At 38.2% G+C, this 18,700-nt stretch overlaps 1 protein-coding gene across 2 annotated transcripts in view; it reads right to left on the bottom strand.

Annotated features, from left to right (window-relative positions):
• CDKL2 (cyclin dependent kinase like 2) overlaps positions 1–18,255 on the bottom strand; it is a 73,345-nt gene extending 55,090 nt beyond the window's left edge. Inside the window, exons 1-2 of one of the 2 annotated variants that reach the window (XM_010594133.3) lie at positions 7,220–18,255; positions 4,382–4,578 (exon numbers count right to left, since the gene is read on the bottom strand). In XM_010594133.3, the coding sequence (XP_010592435.1) occupies positions 4,382–4,549 (168 nt within the window). In that variant the 5' untranslated portion in view covers positions 4,550–4,578; positions 7,220–18,255. Of the gene's footprint in view, positions 1–4,381; positions 6,178–7,219 lie in introns of those variants that run through there. The other variant, XM_023553345.2, reaches the window with a different exon arrangement.
• Positions 18,256–18,700: the final 445 nt, after the last annotated feature.

The following is an 18,700-nucleotide window of genomic DNA, read 5'->3' as shown; positions in this document are numbered from 1 at the left end:
AAAATTCGTGAGGCGAAGTCTCACCATCCTCATTTCTAAGGAGCATTCTGGCTATACTTCTTCCAACACAGATTTGTTTGTTCTTCCTGCAGTCCATGGTATATTCAATATTTTTTACCAACACCTTAACACAAATACATCAATTCTTTGGTCTTCCTTATTCATTGTTCAGCTTTCGCATGCATATAAAGTGATTGAAAATACCATGGCTTGGGCCAGGCGCACCTTAATCCTCAAAGTGACATCTTTGTTTTTTAACACTACAAGAGATCTTTTGCAGTAGGTTTATTTGCCCAATGCAATGCGTCATTTGATTTCTTGACTGCTGCTTCCGTGGGCATTGATTGTGGATCCAGGTGAAATGAAATCCTTGACAACTTCAATCTTTTCTCCATTTATCATGATGTTTCTTATTGGTTCACTGTGAAGATTTTTGTTTTCTTTAAGTTGATGTGTAATCCATAATGAAGAATGTAGTCTTTGATCTTCATCAGTAAGTGCTTCAGGTCTGCTTCACCTTCAGCAAGCAAGACTGTGTCACCTGCTTGTTGCAGGTTGTTAATGAGTTTTCCTCCAATCCTGATGCCCCATTCTGCTTCATGTAGTCAGCTTCTCAGATTATTTGCTCAGCATACAGATAGAATAAGGACACAACCCTGATGCATACCTTTCCTAATTTTAAACCAGGCAGTATCCCCTTGTTCTGTTTGAATGACTGCCTCTTGGTCTACGTATAGGTTCTGCATGAGCACGATTAAGTGCTCTGGAATTCTGATTCTTCACAATGTTATCCATAATTTGTTATGATCCACGCAGTCAAATGCCTTTGCATAGTCAATAAAACACAAGTAGACATCTTCCTTGCATTCTTGGATGAGAACCAGCATAAAGCTGATTCCCAAAAAGCAGAGATCATTTATATTCCCGGTTTACCATTTCTCCATCATTTCTTATACCAGCTGCCCATATGGCATTCTCAGTAAGAATTTAGGAGATATGAACAACCCAATTAATAAACCTGACTTAATGGACATACATAGAATACTTTTCAAGCACTAAATGAACCTTGTTTTTTTATTGACTATATTCTGAACCAAAAAGCAAGTTTCAAGAAATTTTAAAGAAATAAAATTTTGCATAGTATATACTCAGATCACAAACAAATAAGCAGGGGAGGAAAACAGCAAATTTCCACAGGTCTGGAAATTAAGAAAGATACTTTTAAATAACCTAGAGATTAGAAAAACATAACGGAAATGAGAAAATATTTTGAACTAACAATCAATATTTCTGGAATATAGACCAAGCTGTTCTTAAGAGAGAAATGTATAACCTTAAATGCATATATGAGAGGAAAAAAAGGAAGTCTGGAAATTAATAAAGTAACCATCCATATCAGTAAACTAGGGAAAAAACAGCAAAATAAACCCACTCAAAGTAAACAGAAGAAACAAAATAATAATGAACAAAAAATTAATGCAGTAGAAAAACAAATATTCAATAGAGAAGATCGACAAAGCCAAACATTGATTCTTTCTAAAGATAAATACAATTGATAAACTTCTGGTGAGACTGACGAGAGACATGGAAAGAAAAGAGTTAACACAGTAGGCCTGAAACTACTGTCCTTAGAAAGGCCTGATTGTAAAGTGGGACCTGGATTTTAGGAGGGTTCTCTTCATTCCCAGAACTGGTAAGAGTGGCTCACTATGCAAACAACATGGTTTATGCCAAACACTTGATTTCCGTCTAACCAAACAAAAACCAAACCCACTGCCGTCGAATTGATTCCTTCTAGGAGTCTAGAATTTTGGTACATGCTAGACTGAGAGTCCCTACATGACCAACTCCCAATAAAAACCCTGGGCACTGATTTTCTAGTGTCTAGGAGCTCCCTTGGTATGCAACATTTCACTTTATTACTGGAGTAATTAAGCGCATCCTGTGCGACTCCACTGGGACAAAACTCTTGGAAGCCTGTGTCACGTTTCCTCTGGAAGGGGCCCCAAGCCTCTATTCCCTTTGCTGACTTTGCTTTACATCCTTTCACTATAATAAATAACATCCATGAGTACAACTGTATGTTGAGTCCTGTGAGTCTTATTAGGGAATCATTGAACATGGAGGTGGTCTTTTTGTGACTCCCAACATGATTGATAGATAGATAGATAGATAGATAGATAGATAGATAGATAGATAGATAGATAGACAGACAGACAGACAGACAGACAGACAGACAGACAGACAGACAGACAGTTGTTAGGTGCCGTCGAGTCGGTTCGGACTCATAGTGACCCTATGCACAACAGAACGAAACACTGCCTGGTCCTGCGCCATCCTCACAATTGTTATGCTTGAGCTCATTGTTGCAGTCACTGTGTCAATCCACCTCGTTGAGGGTCTTCCTCTTTTCTGCTGACCCTGTACTCTGCCAACCATGATGTCCTTCTCCAGGGACTGATCCCTCCTGACAACATGTCCAAAGTATGTGAGATGCAGTCTCGCCATCCTTGCCTCTAAGGAGCATTCTGACCGCACTTCTTCCAAGACAGATTTGTTCGTTCTTTTGGCAGTCCATGGAATATTCAATATTCTTCGCCAACACCGCAATTCAAAGGCATCAATTCTTCTTCGGTCTTCCTTATTCAGAAGTAAAAGAACTGAACAGAAGATTTCAAAGGGCCTCTCGAGAAGACAAAGTAAAGTATTATAATGACATATGCAAAGAGCTGGAGATGGAAAACCAAAAGGGAAGAACAGGCTTGGCATTTCTCAAGCTGAAAGAACTGAAGAAAAAATTCAAACCTCGAGTTGCAATAGTGAAGGATTCCATGGGGAAAATATTAAACGATGCAGGATGCATCAAAAGAAGATGGAAGGAATACACAGAGTCATTATACCAAAAAGAATTAGTCGATAAATTCAACCATTTCAAGAGGTGGCATATGATCAGGAACCGATGGTACTGAAGGAAGAAGTCCAAGGTGCTCTGAAGGCATTGGTGAAAAAGGCTCCAGGAATTGATGGAATATCAATTGAGATGTTTCAGCAAACAGATGCAGCACTGGAGGTGCTCACTCATCTATGCCAAGAAATATGGAAGACAGCTTCCTGGCCAACTGACTGGAAGAGATGCGTATTTATGCCTATTCCCAAGAAAGGTGATCCAACCATATGTGGAAATTATAGAACAATATCATTAATATCACACACAAGCAAAATTTTGCTGAAGATCATTCAAAAACGGCTACAGCAGTATATTGACAGGGAACTGCCAGATATTCAGGCCAGTTTCAGAAGAGGACGTGGAACCTGGGATATCATTGTTGATGTCAGATGGATCCTGGCTGAAAGCAGAGAATACCAGAAGGATGTTTACCTGTGTTTCATTGACTATGAAAAGGCATTTGAGTGTGTGGATCATAACAAACTATGGATAACACTGCGAAGAATGGGAATTCCAGAACACTTAATTGTGCTCATGAGGAACCTTTGCATAGATCAAGAGGCAGTTGTTTGGACAGAACAAGGGGATACTGATTGGTTTAAAGTCAGGAAAGATGTGCGTCAGGGTTGTATTCTTTCACCATACATATTTAATCTGTATGCTGAACAAATTATACGAGAAGCTGGACTATATGAAGAAGAACGGGGCATCAGGATTGGAGGAAGACTCATTAACAACCTGCGTTATGCAGATGACACAACCTTGCTTGCTGAAAGTGAAGAGGACTTGAAGCACGTACTTATGAAGATCAAAGACCACAGCCTTCAGTATGGATTACACCTCAACATAAAGAAAACAAAAATCCTCACAACTGGACCAATGAGCAACATCATGATAAACGGAGAAAAGACTGAAGTTGTCAAGGATTTCATTTTACTTGGATCCACAATCAACAGCCTTGGAAGCAGCAGTCAAGAAATCAAAAGACGCAATGCATTGGGCAAATCTGCTGCAAAGGACCTCTTCAAAGCGTTGAAGAACAAAGATGTTACCCTGAAGACTAAGGTGCGCCTGACCCAAGCCATGGTATTTTCAATTGCATCATATGCATATGAAAGCTGGACAATGAATAAGGAAGATGATAGGTAGGTAGGTAGGTAGGTAGGTAGGTAGGTAGGTAGGTAGGTAGATAGATGATAGATACATAGGTACTTTTAAAATCATGTTTACTTTCAAGATATGAATGAATATATAGATATAAAAAAATTATAATAATATTATTTATCCTTATTGCTGAAAAAGTAATCTATACCTTAACCCTGTTATGAAAATTAAAAAAAAGAAAAAAATAGTAATTTTTTTCTAAATCCAAGACTTAATCTTGATCAAGAAACTATTCATATTTTTTTCAACTCAATATATGTATTTACTCACCTTTAGTAACTTGATTTCTCGCATAGCAATTTTTTTAACCATTTTGTCATCATCACTTTCTAAGAACTTCTTGATGGCCACAATTCTTCCACTATCTTTATTCCTACACTTCATCACCATTCCATAGCTCCCTTCTCCAACCAATCCTAGGTTCTCATATTTTTCCATTTTTTTAAAACCAGTAGGGACTTTTCTTACTGTAGAAAATAAAATGTAGAGTTAACAATGTTGAGTATATTAATTTCCTCCATCCTCCCAGCAAATTAATTCTTCGCCACTTGTTTTCCATGTTTAGAACAGTCACTGTGTTGATAGCTATCCTGTGGTGACTCACAATTTCTTATTCTGTTTTTCACACCTAACTATGTTTTCAAAATATTCATATACATTCAATAAAAGAGAAGGCAAATGGAATTGAAGCCATTAACTTTAAACTTAAATTATTAAAGGTTATGTTAATGAAATTCAATATATTTTTAATTCAGATAAACCAATACAAAATAATTACAGCTAACTTTAGAAAAGCACAATCTCTTTTCACTCAAAGATAAAAAAGGCAAAATTGAATTGGACCTTAACAAAGAACAAATTTATTTTTTTACACCAGGTTTAAGATCAAAGTTGAAAATCTTCATGTATTTTCTACTCAATAGGGAAAAATACCTGTTCACAAAATTATTGCTTATCAAATTAACTCTAAGAATCTTCGATAAAATAGTTTTACTTTTATTAAAATGATACTAATTAAATTCCTATACTAAACTTACAAGATAGCAGCAATGTTATCATAGCATAAAAGCAGGTTTTTAAAAATAAGTTAAATATTAGTACTCTGAAATACCATATTCCAAAAATCCTGTTAATGATTACTCCCTATAAGTATGAACATTTGAATTTTGTGTTTAAAATTCTTCCACAACCCATTAAGTGGCATTTTTTGAATAAATGCAATCCTAATAGAATCTTTCTTGCTTTAATAATTGATGAAGGCCAAGCAGTCATTCCACTATGTGTTTTGATAAGGAAATTATTTCAGTCCAAATCCAGATTTTAATTCTAAGATTTGATTGCCGTATTATATAAAAGCTGTTAAACTACACCTTCTAAGTTTATTCTTTAAATCTGATTTTGAAATTGAATCTCAGAAGAAAAGAATAAAAAATATTGCTATAAATCCCAATAGGGTTCTAAAGGTTTTGAGGAAAAAAGCCAAAGTCTCTTGGTACTGTATAGTCAAATGATGATTTGTGGTTGAATTATAAAAACACTCATTCGCAAAACTGGGAAAGAAGAAATACTCTTGCCTATTAACAATGTACTTATTGTAATCTAAAAATAGTTTACCCAGATTGTGAATTGTGGTGATATTTTACTTGCTTCCCTATTGGCACACTGATGGCAAATACAAAACATATTTTCTTCGTTCTTGCAAGCTGTGATAGTTTGATGTGTATACCATACATTTTCAACACTTTACATTTAATAGTTGTGGTTTTATTGTATTTTTTATTTATTAATGTAGATATACATGGAGAACCAGAAGATTGATCTTCCAGGAGGAAAAATGAGAACAATCCCAATCAATACCAACTCAAATTATTTCATATTTTACAGTTTTACAGTAGGTTCTAACTTGGCTTGTTTTAAGAAAGGTGTCCCCAAACACTAACTTTTTATATATTTAACTTTTTAGCTTCTGGCACTATATTTTTAATAAAATGTTTGTATTTGAAAAAAAAATCAAACATATGAACGTAATTCTAATCCCCTTTTCCTCCTTCCATTAATACAAAAAAAAAAAAAAAAAAAACCAAACCCATTGCCATCCAATCGATTCTAACACATAGGGATCCTACAGGACACAGGAGAACTGCCCCATAGGGTTTCCAAGGAGTGGCTGGTGGATTAGAACTACTGACCTTTTGTTTGCAGCCAAGCTTTTAACCACTGCACGACCAGGGCATTAAGGTCGCATGTTTTAATAATGACTAGGCTCAAGGGTCACTATGAGTCAGAATCGACTAGAAGACAGTGTGTTTTGGTGGGTTTAGGTTCTAGGTAGGTGCCCTGGTGGCACAGTGGTTAAAGGTCTCAGCTGCTAACTGAGAGGTTGATGGTTGGAAACCACCAATGGCTCTGCAGGAGAAAGGTGTGGCAGTATAAATTCTGTAGGGATTTATAGTCTTGGAAACCCTATGGGGCAGTTCTACTCTGTCCTATAGGGTTGCTATGGGTCGGAATCAACTCAACAGCAACGGCTTAGGCTCTAGGTTTATCATACCAAGGACAAAAATAACTGGATCTACAACCTGGATCCTTTAAAAACAATTTGTAGGGGTGTCCTCAATATTTGAAAATGCAAAGCGAACAAAAATAAAAATAAAAACCTTAGGTATGTTCTGAAGCATATTACAAACTAACATTAAGACAGTTGACTTCTCTAAGTTTATTCTCCCAACCAACCACCAGCTGGACACACCCCATTAAACACACTTGCTTTTCCAAGGGTCATGGTCCACAACTACCTTAAAAGTATGAAGGCACACAGAGTCCCCTTGTTCCCTGAAACAGTTACTCATAAACTATAACTTTTCATGCCTTCTACTCCTGAATCCAAGGGGATAATAGAAACTAAAAAGATGTCTGGCCAATTGGAAATGTGTTATTTCTGGGAACGTGCCATGTAAACATATGGTTCTAGTGCCAACAAGATATACTTGAATAATACAATATATTTGGATAATTCCAATTTTTTATTTTGTTAAACACAGGTTAAAATCTAGTAGATAAAACAAAGAGATGATAGAAGCTTAAAAAAAAAAAAAGCGTTAGACTTACTGTTTCTTTAAAATCCTTCGCCTGGAAAGACCCAAAGGTTTTCAACTTGGAAACAAATTTGAGGTGAAATGCATCTCCCTCTCTGGTCTAAAAGATGCCAACTAGCAAACTAGCTATTCGAGGGCTGTTGTGATTTCTTCTGCGGACGCAGGCACCGGTCCTAGGTGAAGCAGACAGCGAGGCAGATGGGCCTCGGCCCGCCACACACTCACACTTCCGAGGACCGCGGACCGCATGCTGCCGTCGTCAAGGCAACGACCTCACTCTTTCCGCAACCATAAGCACAAAGTCTCCAGAGAGAGAAACACGGCCCAGGTCAGACGGCGTCCACGGCAGGCACCAACACCTGCGAAGGCCAAGGCCTGTAGAGAAATTAGCTGGGGTAAGAGGGCGCCGCCTCCCAGCTCTGAAGGTGCTCACTCCCTTCAGTCTGGGAACAGCGCTCCAACCAGCCCCGGGCGAGGGCGTTGGCCACCCAGCTGCAAGGAGGCGGGTCTTTACCTTCTAGGGTCCGCCCCTGGGCTGCCCTGGCCCTCTTTATTCTCATTGGCTGGACACTGTCGTCACGCGCTATGATTGGCTGAGCGCCAAACACACCTCCCCCTTCACCTGGGTCTCGGCCCAGGTTCTGTTTGCAGACGAGCTGAACGCTTCATCCCCGCACACTTACATTCGTAAGTAAAGAAGACTTCGCCGGCAGACTTCTATTCCCAACTGAGGGCTACGGGGGATTGTGGTGCTAACGGGGAGAGTTAAAGCGGTGGTGGTTAAGTAGGGCTGGGAGAAAAGGGGAGGGGAAGACGATGCAAAGAGCGTGATTAAGTGTTCCTCACAGCTTCTCTGCTACGGCAGAGAGCTGGTCCCGGGCACGCTCACCGGGAAACGTTCAGGCCTGACCCCGATTCGATGCCTCCTTTCCAGTTTGGCAGGTGAGGACAGTATGGGCCATGTAGGAGATGAGGGTGACAGTCTAGGAGATGATTTGCAGGCAAGGTAATGTGAGAGAAATTAAGTGACGACTTGGGAAGGGCAGCCTCAGAACTGAAAGTGAGGGAAGCACTTTAAGAATAGGTAAGGGGAAGAAAGGGCATGAATGAAATACGGAAAATTGTTGGACGGTTGGGAACTAGAGGAGAGGCCCAATACTGAAATATGACAGCAAAATGGACTGAGGTTGGGGGTGTGTGTCTAAAGCTTGCCTTATATGTAAACATGTTTAAGGCACAGCCCAACTCGATCCATGACGAGGCAAGACAAATGTCAGAATCACGCACATGTTGAAATTGACACAACAAACAGGGTTTTACCCATTTCCAAGGAATTTGGGGTTAAGCCATACCCCTGCAGTGAGGTCTTAAAGCCAGTCAGTTATTTACACTTTAAATCGTGATAATTAAACGTTTTATGTAGGGCTCAGAGGGTCATTGAAAAAGAGGAAGACCCTTAACAAGATGGAGTAACACAGTGGCTCCAACGATGGGTTCAAGCTTAACAACGACGGCACAGGACAGGGCAGAGTTTCATTCAGTTGTACATAAGGTCACTACCTACTTGAGGGCACCTAACAAACTTTTTATAATCACGTTTGGTCTCTAAAATGCCTTGATCTGGGAAGAGAGTGTCCTTGATAGTAGACATTTATATCCATAGTCCGTTCCCTGAGTAGCACAAATGGCTAAGCACTGAACTGCTAACCAAAAGGTCGGTGGTTCACACTCACCCAGAAGTGCCTCAGAAGGCCTAGTGATCTGCTTCTGAAAGGTCACAGCCCTGAAAATCCTATGAAGCAGTTTTATTCTTCACACATGGAGTCACCTTGAGTCAGAATTGACTCCAACTAACATAAAAAATATTAAGGCATTCATAATTAAGGTATTAATTCCTTCCTGAATACTAAGAATAAACATTCTGGTTTATAATCTTTTTGGAGTTTGGTTAGTTAACATTAATTAATCTTTCAATGCTTGATCACCTTGGCCAAAATGCTTAAAATCTAGTTCCTGAATCTGTAATATTGAGGACCAGTCTTGGGACCTGGGTGTGGAAGAGTAGAATTCTTTGGTCAATCCGAGATGGAAGTCTTAATGTAGCCTTTAGCTTTATCCTTAACTGTAATCAAGTTGGGGAGAGCCATACCCCATTTTTGTTGTATCTATTTTTTTATAGGGTATAATATAATAGTCTGATGAAGTTCCTTTATATGAGGGACAGATCCCCTATATACAGTGGCAAATCAAAGTTTGTTGGGCCTGAAGCTGAAGAACAAGAATGCAAAAATATTTTATTTTTTGCCAACTTTACAAAAGTAACCAAACATATAAACATTTTTAAGCCCCTCCATGTGAAAGGCCCTGAATCTTAAGTAACCTGCTTGTATCCCAAGGGGATGCAAAGGGATAAAGACTGAAACTACTGGATTTGGTGAATAGGCAATGCTTGAGAAAACAACCACCAAAACAATTGAGTTTGAAAGCCAATTGTAAAGGATTCAGAATGTATTAACAAGTCACACATCTTGGGCATCCTGGGGAATGCCATCTACAGGATTGGTGAAGAGGTACCATTATGTAGAAGCAGAATTGGGTTATTTTATATTTTCTTTTGAAATAGGGCAATATTTGTAGGAGAAAAGGAGAGTGTAGAGGCTTTAAAGAGGCAAGAAAAGGGATAATTAATGAAAAGCCAAGAACAGAGAGTGAAGAAATAAACAACAACAACAACAAAAAACCAAATACACTGCCATTGAGTATCGGGTCGATTCAGACTCATAGCGACCCTATAGGACAGGCAGAACTGCCCCATAGGATTTCCAAGGCTGTAAATCTTTAAGGAAACAGACTGCCACATCTTTCTCCCACTGAGCAGCTGGTGGGTTCAAACCACTGACCTTTTGGTTAGCAGCCAAGTGCTTAACCACTGCACCACCAAGGCTCCTTAGAAAGTGAAGGTAATAAAGTATGAGGAGGGCTTAGCCTTGGAAAGAACTAGTTTAAAGAGGAAAAACAGAAGAGTGTAGGGAAAACATATTAGTTACCCAAGATTTTTTCAGTAAAATAACTTCATTTTTTGCAGAAAAAGGTTAACAGTGAGATTGAGGCTCAAGGACTTGAGAGCAGAAATTCCTTGAAATAGGTAGTTATGACAGAAAATCATTTTGATATGAAAGGAATAAAAAATAGTAAAATGTGCCCACTTGAGCCTGGACAACATGAATTTACAGAAAAACCAGCTGACCCTGTTTCATGAGACTTGGCAACCCCAGAAGCAAGAGTAGAGAAAACAGATGGTATGTAAACTACTTTTGTAAAAGATTGGTAGTGCAAGGTTAAACAAAGGAGTTAAGGAATCAAGGATGCGGAAGAAAGCACCATTGAAATGGGTGGTCACAGGCTCCACCTAGATAGGAAGACAAATTGTGACAGAAGTTAGCTAATAAACTGAAAATATAGACGCACTGAGGGACTAGAGATCATCATAGGCACGAAAAGTATAACGAAAGTGTAAGTGAAAGGAGAAAAAGTCAGAGAACGCAATTTGTGAACTCATGATCTCGGAAATGGCACAAGACGACGATCAGTTCTGAAGTATTGAATGCTTGGCTGTATCTCTGGGTAGCTGAAGTTGATGGTAAATGTCCTTAAAGTTGAAGAGTTCAAGGAAACTTGAGGTCACCGTATGAAAAGTCATTAACATGAACTACCCAAGGGAGACTATAGAGGAAGAGGTTGAGAGGGAAATTTTAATCACTAAAGAATGGGAAAATGTTTTTAAAAAATCTGAAGATAACAGTGTTGGAGTGGATGACATGGACACCAAAAGAGATGTTTGAGAGATGGGAATGAAACAAAGGTCAAAATCGACTAAAGGCCATATGACCCAGCAATTGCACTCCTAGGTATATAGCCAAGAGAACTGAAAATGTATATCCACACAAAAAGCTTGTACATGGATGTTCATAGCAGCATTATTCATGACAGCTAAAAAGTGGAAACAACCCAAATGTCCATCAACTGATGAATGGATAAACTAAATGTGATATATACACACAATGGAATTTGACCATGAAAAAGAATGAAGTACTCAAACATGCTACTACATGAACCTTGAAAACATGCTAGATGAAATAAGCTAGGCACGAAAGGCCACATATTGTACGATTCCGTACTGTCCATAATAGACAAATCCATAGAAACAGAAAGATCAGTGGTTGTAAGGAACTGGGGGGAGGAGGCAATGCAGAGTGCTAATGGGTATGGAGTTTCTTATTGGGGTGATGAAAATGTTCTGAAATTAGCACTAATGGTGCAAAACCTTATGAATATACTATAAACCACTGAGTTAATACACTTTTAAGAGGGTTTTTCATATATGAATTATATAGTAATTAAAAGACTACAGGGGGAATAAGAAACAAAGCCTCTTTAAAAATGTTTTTCAATAAATTCATTTTTAGAGTAGTCTCATTTTAAGCAATCATCTCCGTTAATCTTGGCAACAAACATTCTCTACGTATCTTGGCATCCAAAAACAATGTGCTTGGGCCAGTTTCTTCCCCAGAAAAGAACCTCTCAAGTTCCATGAGACCCTAATGCTTCATGAGTCTTTGGGTCATCTAAATTGAGTCGCCAAATGAATGAAAGGTCCGTAAAATCTTCGGAGTCCCAAAAGGTTCTTTATTATTGGTGTATTATAGAGCATGCAACTACGAATGCATTCCACCATTCTAATAAGAAAATGGACTGACTCATTTTGAAGTCCAGTTCTTTGATGGAAGGACCCTTGCCATGAAAGTTAATTCTGTTCTCAACATAGTAGTTTATTTCATGACCTCATTACTACCTCAAAACATGATTAAGAAGAAATTTGGAAATCTAAAATACAATATACTGTTTATTTTGCAGATCAGCGTACACCATATTCATCTGATTTGATGGTCGTCATTACACCTGTATCAGAATAGTGTAACTATAGCACCCATTCCCCAAATCTTGAAAACAGTGTATATTGTTTGTTTGTACTGGTAACATGCCTCTTATAAAAACCCTCCCTTGACTTCTCATCTCCTTCAAGCCTCCACCACATTCCTCCATTCACCTTCATAGCAAAACTACAGTAAAATGTCTGCATTCATTAATTCCATTTCTTACCTCCAGCCCTCTCTTGGGCTTTCATCCTTAATCAATGAAACAGTTCTTGCCAAGTCACTATGACCTACATTCTGCCAAAGCCATCTGTGGCAGATTGCCTGCTGCTCACAAGCTGGTTCCTCTTTTTCCAGAATGTATGGCTTGTTCACTTTTTGCAAGCTCCATTGCAGCTGGGGGTGGCCAGGTGACTAAATTCAAGACAATGGAATATGAAAAGTGATGTGTACCATCCCAACCCTGGCCATAAAAATCTCCCACTCATGTTCCATGTTTTCTCCTTTTCAGCTGTCTGTAATGACTCGTGTGATCTGGAATCCACATTGACCTTGATAGAGCCTCCACATTTGGGTCTCTAAATGACTAAATGAAGGAGGGCTAGACTACTGGCTACTTCACCACTGCCCTCCTAATGCTTTTTACATGATGGGGGGAAATCTATTGTTTGAACTATTATACCTTTTCGGGTGTATTTACTATAGCAGATACCTTACCCTATTTTACTTGCTATCTCCGCATTTGGCATAGCTGCCTTTTTTTCTTCAGAGAAACTCTTGGAATTTAGCTTTTCCATGACACCAGTACTTGCCAGGTTTTGTCTCCCTCAGTTTTTCTCTGTACCAGAACCCTAAATGTTGGGAGTATTTGACAACTCAGTCCTCAGTCTCTCTTCTGTATACTCTCTTCCTAGGTGATTTCACCTAGCCCAATAGCTGTAAGTAACTATCTATACTCACCACAGACGCACTGAGTTCTTCCCGGAACTCCCAAATCATACATTTAATACCTGACATTTCTTTATGTTTAGCTCCAATGTAGCTGGAACAGAATTTAATTTCCCTCCATAATCCATTCCTCCTCCTTTCCTATCTCAGAGCACCTACTGCCTTCCACCCAAACTGCCAGGAATCATCCTTGAATCTTTCCATCACACTCCAAATGCAATCCATAGGTAACTCTTTTATCTCCAAAATATATATTATCTGACCACTTCTCACCATCTTCAGTGCTACAACCTTATCTAAGCCACCATCACTATCACCGAATATCTGTTCCTGACAGCCTAATTCAAATGTCACTTCTCTGTTCAGATCTCTACAGTCCCGTTAACAAAAGTAAAATCCAAACTACAAGGCCACCTTCAATCCAGCTTTTACCTACCTTTCTGATCTCACCTGCATTACCATGTTATGGCCACACTGGCCTTACTATTGCCCTTGGAAAAGCCTTCCAAACACATGGCCTTTGCATTTGTTCTTCCTTCAACTTGAATGCTCTTCCCCTTTACCTTCTCAAGACTGCCTTCATTTCAGGTTTTAAATGTACCTCCTCAAAGACGTCTTTCATTAGTACCCTGGGTAGAGCAACCCCATCTCCAGTAACTACGACATCCTCTTAGTAGTTCTACCCCCTTGCTAGCCACGTGATCTTGGACAAGTGTTTCTGAGTTAATCTGTAAAACAGTACTATTCCTCATAAGAAATTTTAGGATTAAATGTTACATTGTACCCTATAGGACAGAGCAGAACTGCCCCCCTAGTTTCCAAGGAGTGCCTGGTGGATTCAAACTGCCAACCTTTTGGTTAGCAGATGTAGCACTTCACAACTACGTCACCAGGGTTTCTGAGTTATACCCGGCATATAATTATGACTAATCAGTACTGAAATTACTTACACTTTTGTCACCAGTCCCCCCCACCAACAAAATACATGTTTCCTGAGGGCAGGCACTTTAAGTTGTACACTGCTGCACTGCCAGCCAGATGCTAATAAATATTTATTGACTGCTGAGCCTGTCTCCTTAGCTGTATGTAAAACAGATAAAACTACAATTACCTTGCCTAAAGATTCAATGAGTTGTAAAGCTAGCAGCAGTGTGATTCATAGTGGATACGAATGTTTTATGAAACTAATTTTAGAGAAAAATGAGTATATATAATTTTACTTGATACACTACTTTAAAATGGAAGTTTCTGCTTTTCATTGATTTCTATCTTTAAACTGGCCAGAATTCAATTGTTCTCAATTCCTCCTTCCCATCAAGGTATCTCATTGATTTGGTCTCCAAAAACTAAGTCTGCCTATTTCTCCTCTCAGTTGTAATCGCCTCCTATCAGGTCTTCTGCTTCCATTCTTGTCCCACCATCCATTCTCCACACATTATTACTGTATTACTCTTTAAATGGGCTCCCTAGTGTAACTGGGGGGAAAAAAATTAAATATGCTATTTACCCTGGCTTACACATTTTTCTTACCACTTTTCCCCCTTGACCAGTAGACTGCACCTATTCCAGCCCCTTCTCCTTACCTTCCATCCAAGCTTTTGCAGTTTTATGGCTTTGCATTAGCTGGTCTCCCCAGCTGGAGCATTTCCAAGTACTCACCTGTATATTCTCGACTTTCAGAAGAATGTAAAACATTAACTCTATATTAGGTGGTTGGAGAATATTCTGAAAGTTGCCACTCAGTTGCTTCCATAGCATTTACAACTACCTCTCCTCCACTGTCAATAAGCTCAAAGAGCCAAGGGCCTTGTCTATTCACTCTTACATCCTCAACATCTAGAACACTGAGTGCCTGGCATATGGAGGTCCTCAACAAATACAGCTAAATGTTGTTAAATGGTGTTCACTAAAATGTTTAATAGCATGAAGAAAAAAACTATCAAAGAAAAACACACATACATGAAGGTAATTCTAGGAGCCACGTATGAGTTGGATTATGAGAGTTCATTCTTTTGGACCATCTGTTTTCTCCAAAATGGGCAATACATGTAGTTCCAGAAATAAAAAGGCACAAGCCAAGAGGGCCAAATAAAAAACACAATGTGCAAAATTGCACACACTCCTAGACAAATCTTTCCAGGTCCAGCTCACATCAAAATTCCACTGAAGGTTTCCCAAGCACTCCTACCTCACCACCTTGAAAAGCCTATTTTTTTGTGTGTCCTTACCATCCGTATACCATGTTTATTATCTAATTACACAAGTGAGAAACTTCGGATTCTTGATACTACCCCCCCCCAACAAAACTTGGCCACTTTATCTCTCAAGTCTTTGACGTTTATCAAAATCTTTAAATTTCTAGCACCACCACTCTAGTCCAAGCTATTGTAGCTCGAGTGAAATACTGCAACGTCCTTTCACGTGGTTTACTCCAATTCATTCTTGACCTCATCTGTAGCCAGTGACAATTCAAAATAGTAATCTTGTCACTGCTGCGCACCACTCACCCAAACTTTCAAGACCTTCCAATTGCTCATGGGATAGACCAAACTCCTTGAAAAGCCTACAAGACCACTTACGGTCTGCCCCCTACCTACCACCTTCTCAAATATGCACCAACTCACTCTCCCTATAGGGCTTTTGTTCCTATTAATCTGTCTCTGAGAGCAGCAGAACTTGTCTAACTCATCACTTATCAACAGTACCTGGCACTTAAAAGTTTAATAAATAATAAATAAAAGACTTGAATGAGCCACTACAAGTTAATCAGAATAATATAAACAAGACTTGCAGCGTGGAAAATGGATAGGGGAGGAGGGAGAAAAAGAGGAAATACTAAGCAGAACAGATGAGCTTTCAAACATTTCTAGGATGATTAAATATGCCAGAAAAAGAGATATTCATTATTAGAGAATCAGGTATACATAAGTCATTTGGAAAGAGAAAATACACTGTTTTGAACTCTGCTTTTTTTTTTATTTAGGATTTCTAAGAGGATGGCCAAAAGGATATCAATAAAGACATGTTTGGCATATAAGTAGGGTAGGTGGACAGTAAACATGCAATTAACACTGAGGGCCTACTGTGTGACTGAATCCTTACAATCATCCCATCTCATTTTACAAATGAAGAAAAAGACACAGAAAAAGGCTAAACAATGAATGATGTAGCTTGCATTCAAGACCAAGGCTGTCTGCCTCCAAAATCCTGCTTTTGGCCATTACACTATATGAAATCCACTGAATGGGTAATATACTGAAACTAAGGTAATGTATTTGACCTACATGAAACCACCCAGAGAAACTTTGTGGGGAAGAGACTGGGGACAAAAGGGATTGTGGGTCATAGGATAAGAAGGAGCACAGAAAACAGGAGCAGTTAAGAGTACTATTAGGCATGTTACGAAAGTGAAAGCATTTCAAAGAGGCAGCCAGCTTTTTCAACTTAAGAAGGACAAAGACAAAGAGACCAGTTAATTTTGCAATTAACAAAATGCTGGTAACCTCTCAGCAAATAATTCTAAGGCATGTCAAACAATGTGTACACATAGTCCCTATTTGTGAAAAATATCCAGAAACTTCATTATTTAAGAATTACTTGATGTTACAAATTGTTTTAAACATTCACTCTCTATGTAAACCTACTGGAATCTATCACAAAGGGGAATTTTTTCCATGTTCAATTTATCCAGTAATTTTAAGTAACTTGGAACTCTGGCATCAAAATGGCCAAAAACAGTCTGCTACTAAATAATCAGAAGTCTTATGAACACAAATTAAAAAAAAACTAAAGGTGTTCATTCATCTGTACTTAAAATATAAATTAACATGACCAAGTCTTCCTAATTTAAAATATGAACATTAATCCACCAATTTTCATTCACTTGCTACAAAGAATATAGCATATTACATACCATAAATGAAATTTAACATCTTCAGTAGCTAAATTTTCAAATATTTTGTTATATAAATGGTCTGGGCCAAATGATAATTTCTTTGGGTCTATTTTCAATATACTGTGGGATAAAATCTGTGATATACATTTTATCCCTTCTAAATAAGTTTCCACAGCCATAATATCAGGTAAATAGTACATCATAATTAAACTAGTGATACATTTATAAAAATCTTTAAGTATTAGTTAAGATTACTTAAATAATGGGTATTTTTGCTTCTCTCCATTAAAAACTTGTGAAGTCTCACACAAACCACTTTTTTTTTTTTTTTTTTTTTTACCACTGGGGGTGGGAGGGATAGTGTCTGACCAGTGACAACAGAAGGTCCCGAATAGAATGCAAGAAAAATGTAGGACAAAACTCAAATTCCTAAAAAAAGTCAGGCCCATTGGACTGATAAGAGACTAAAGGAAGCCCACTAAAGGAAGCCCTGAGACTATGGCCCTAAGATATCCTTTGAACTTGGAATTGCAGCTATTTTTGCAGGTCACCTTTTAGCCAGATAGTAGTAGATTGGCTTATAAAATAGCCAATACTGCCCGTGAGTAATGTGCTCCCTTCAACAATTAACTATATGAGACCAGATGGTCAACAGTTATGGAAAAGCAAAGATGAGAGAGGGCAAGGATAGGAAGGGAAGCTAGATCAATGGAAACAGAACAAACAGAATAGAAATGAGTATGCTGACACACAGTACAAACTGTAACCAACGGCACAGAATTTGCTGTGTAAACTTTCACCTAAAACACATTAAAAAAAAAAAAAACTGTAAAGACTGATTCAGGAATCATCATAAACAGTGTTATATATCATCAGAGAAAATCCATCTATATCATACCTTAATATGCCTCAGAACTCATTTTTTTATTTGAAGCACATATTTAGAAATGACGAAATGCTTATTTCTTAATATTCTTGTAGAGCTTGACAAAACTGCTCCAATTTTTGAACTTATGTTCATAACATAAGATAACCTCAATCTTCCCATCCCTTCCTTTCTGTTTCTCCTGAGATGAGGTAGCAATCCTTTGGAAAACTCAAGATTTAAAAAAAAAAAATTTTTTTTTTTTTTTTTCCTTTAGATCATTCTCACCTTCCTTACTGCTCACTCTGTTTCAGCATTCTTCAACTTGTATAACAGCCTTCTAATTGGACTGGAATACATCTCCAGCAATGTTCCAAGCCTTGCTAAATGGTTAACTTTTTTATACATCCAGATACCACAAATAATAAGCAGCTGGTTTTGGAACAACTCCTTATTTTTACTTAAGTTGTATGAAATGCAACTCAGAGAAAATATTTTGGAACATAAACCTACAGATTAAATTAGGGACATAGATAAATGCTGCAGACATCAGTAGTTTATTGTATGTTTAGTCCAAACACATTCAAAATGGAAACTCAAAGAATACTTTCCACCTGAAACAATGAAACTAGATTCTACTAGCATATAATGCTTAACACATTACAGCAATGAAGATGGTAATCCATTGTCTTCTATACCTACTAAAGCCAAGATGGTAAAGCCAATTTGGTTGCAATAGAGTCATAAGGATAGAATATTACCATCAAAAAAAAAAAAAAATCAGCAAGTAACAGTAATGGTAGATGAATATTTTTACTCTGCTTCACTGAAAATGGGACAAAATGTTAAAAG

The sequence above is a fragment of the Loxodonta africana genome, chromosome 5 (assembly GCF_030014295.1).
Source record: "Loxodonta africana isolate mLoxAfr1 chromosome 5, mLoxAfr1.hap2, whole genome shotgun sequence".
Lineage (NCBI taxonomy): Eukaryota > Metazoa > Chordata > Mammalia > Proboscidea > Elephantidae > Loxodonta > Loxodonta africana.
The sequence above is the reverse complement of the archived record's forward strand: the minus strand, read 5'-3'. Positions and strand labels throughout refer to the sequence as shown.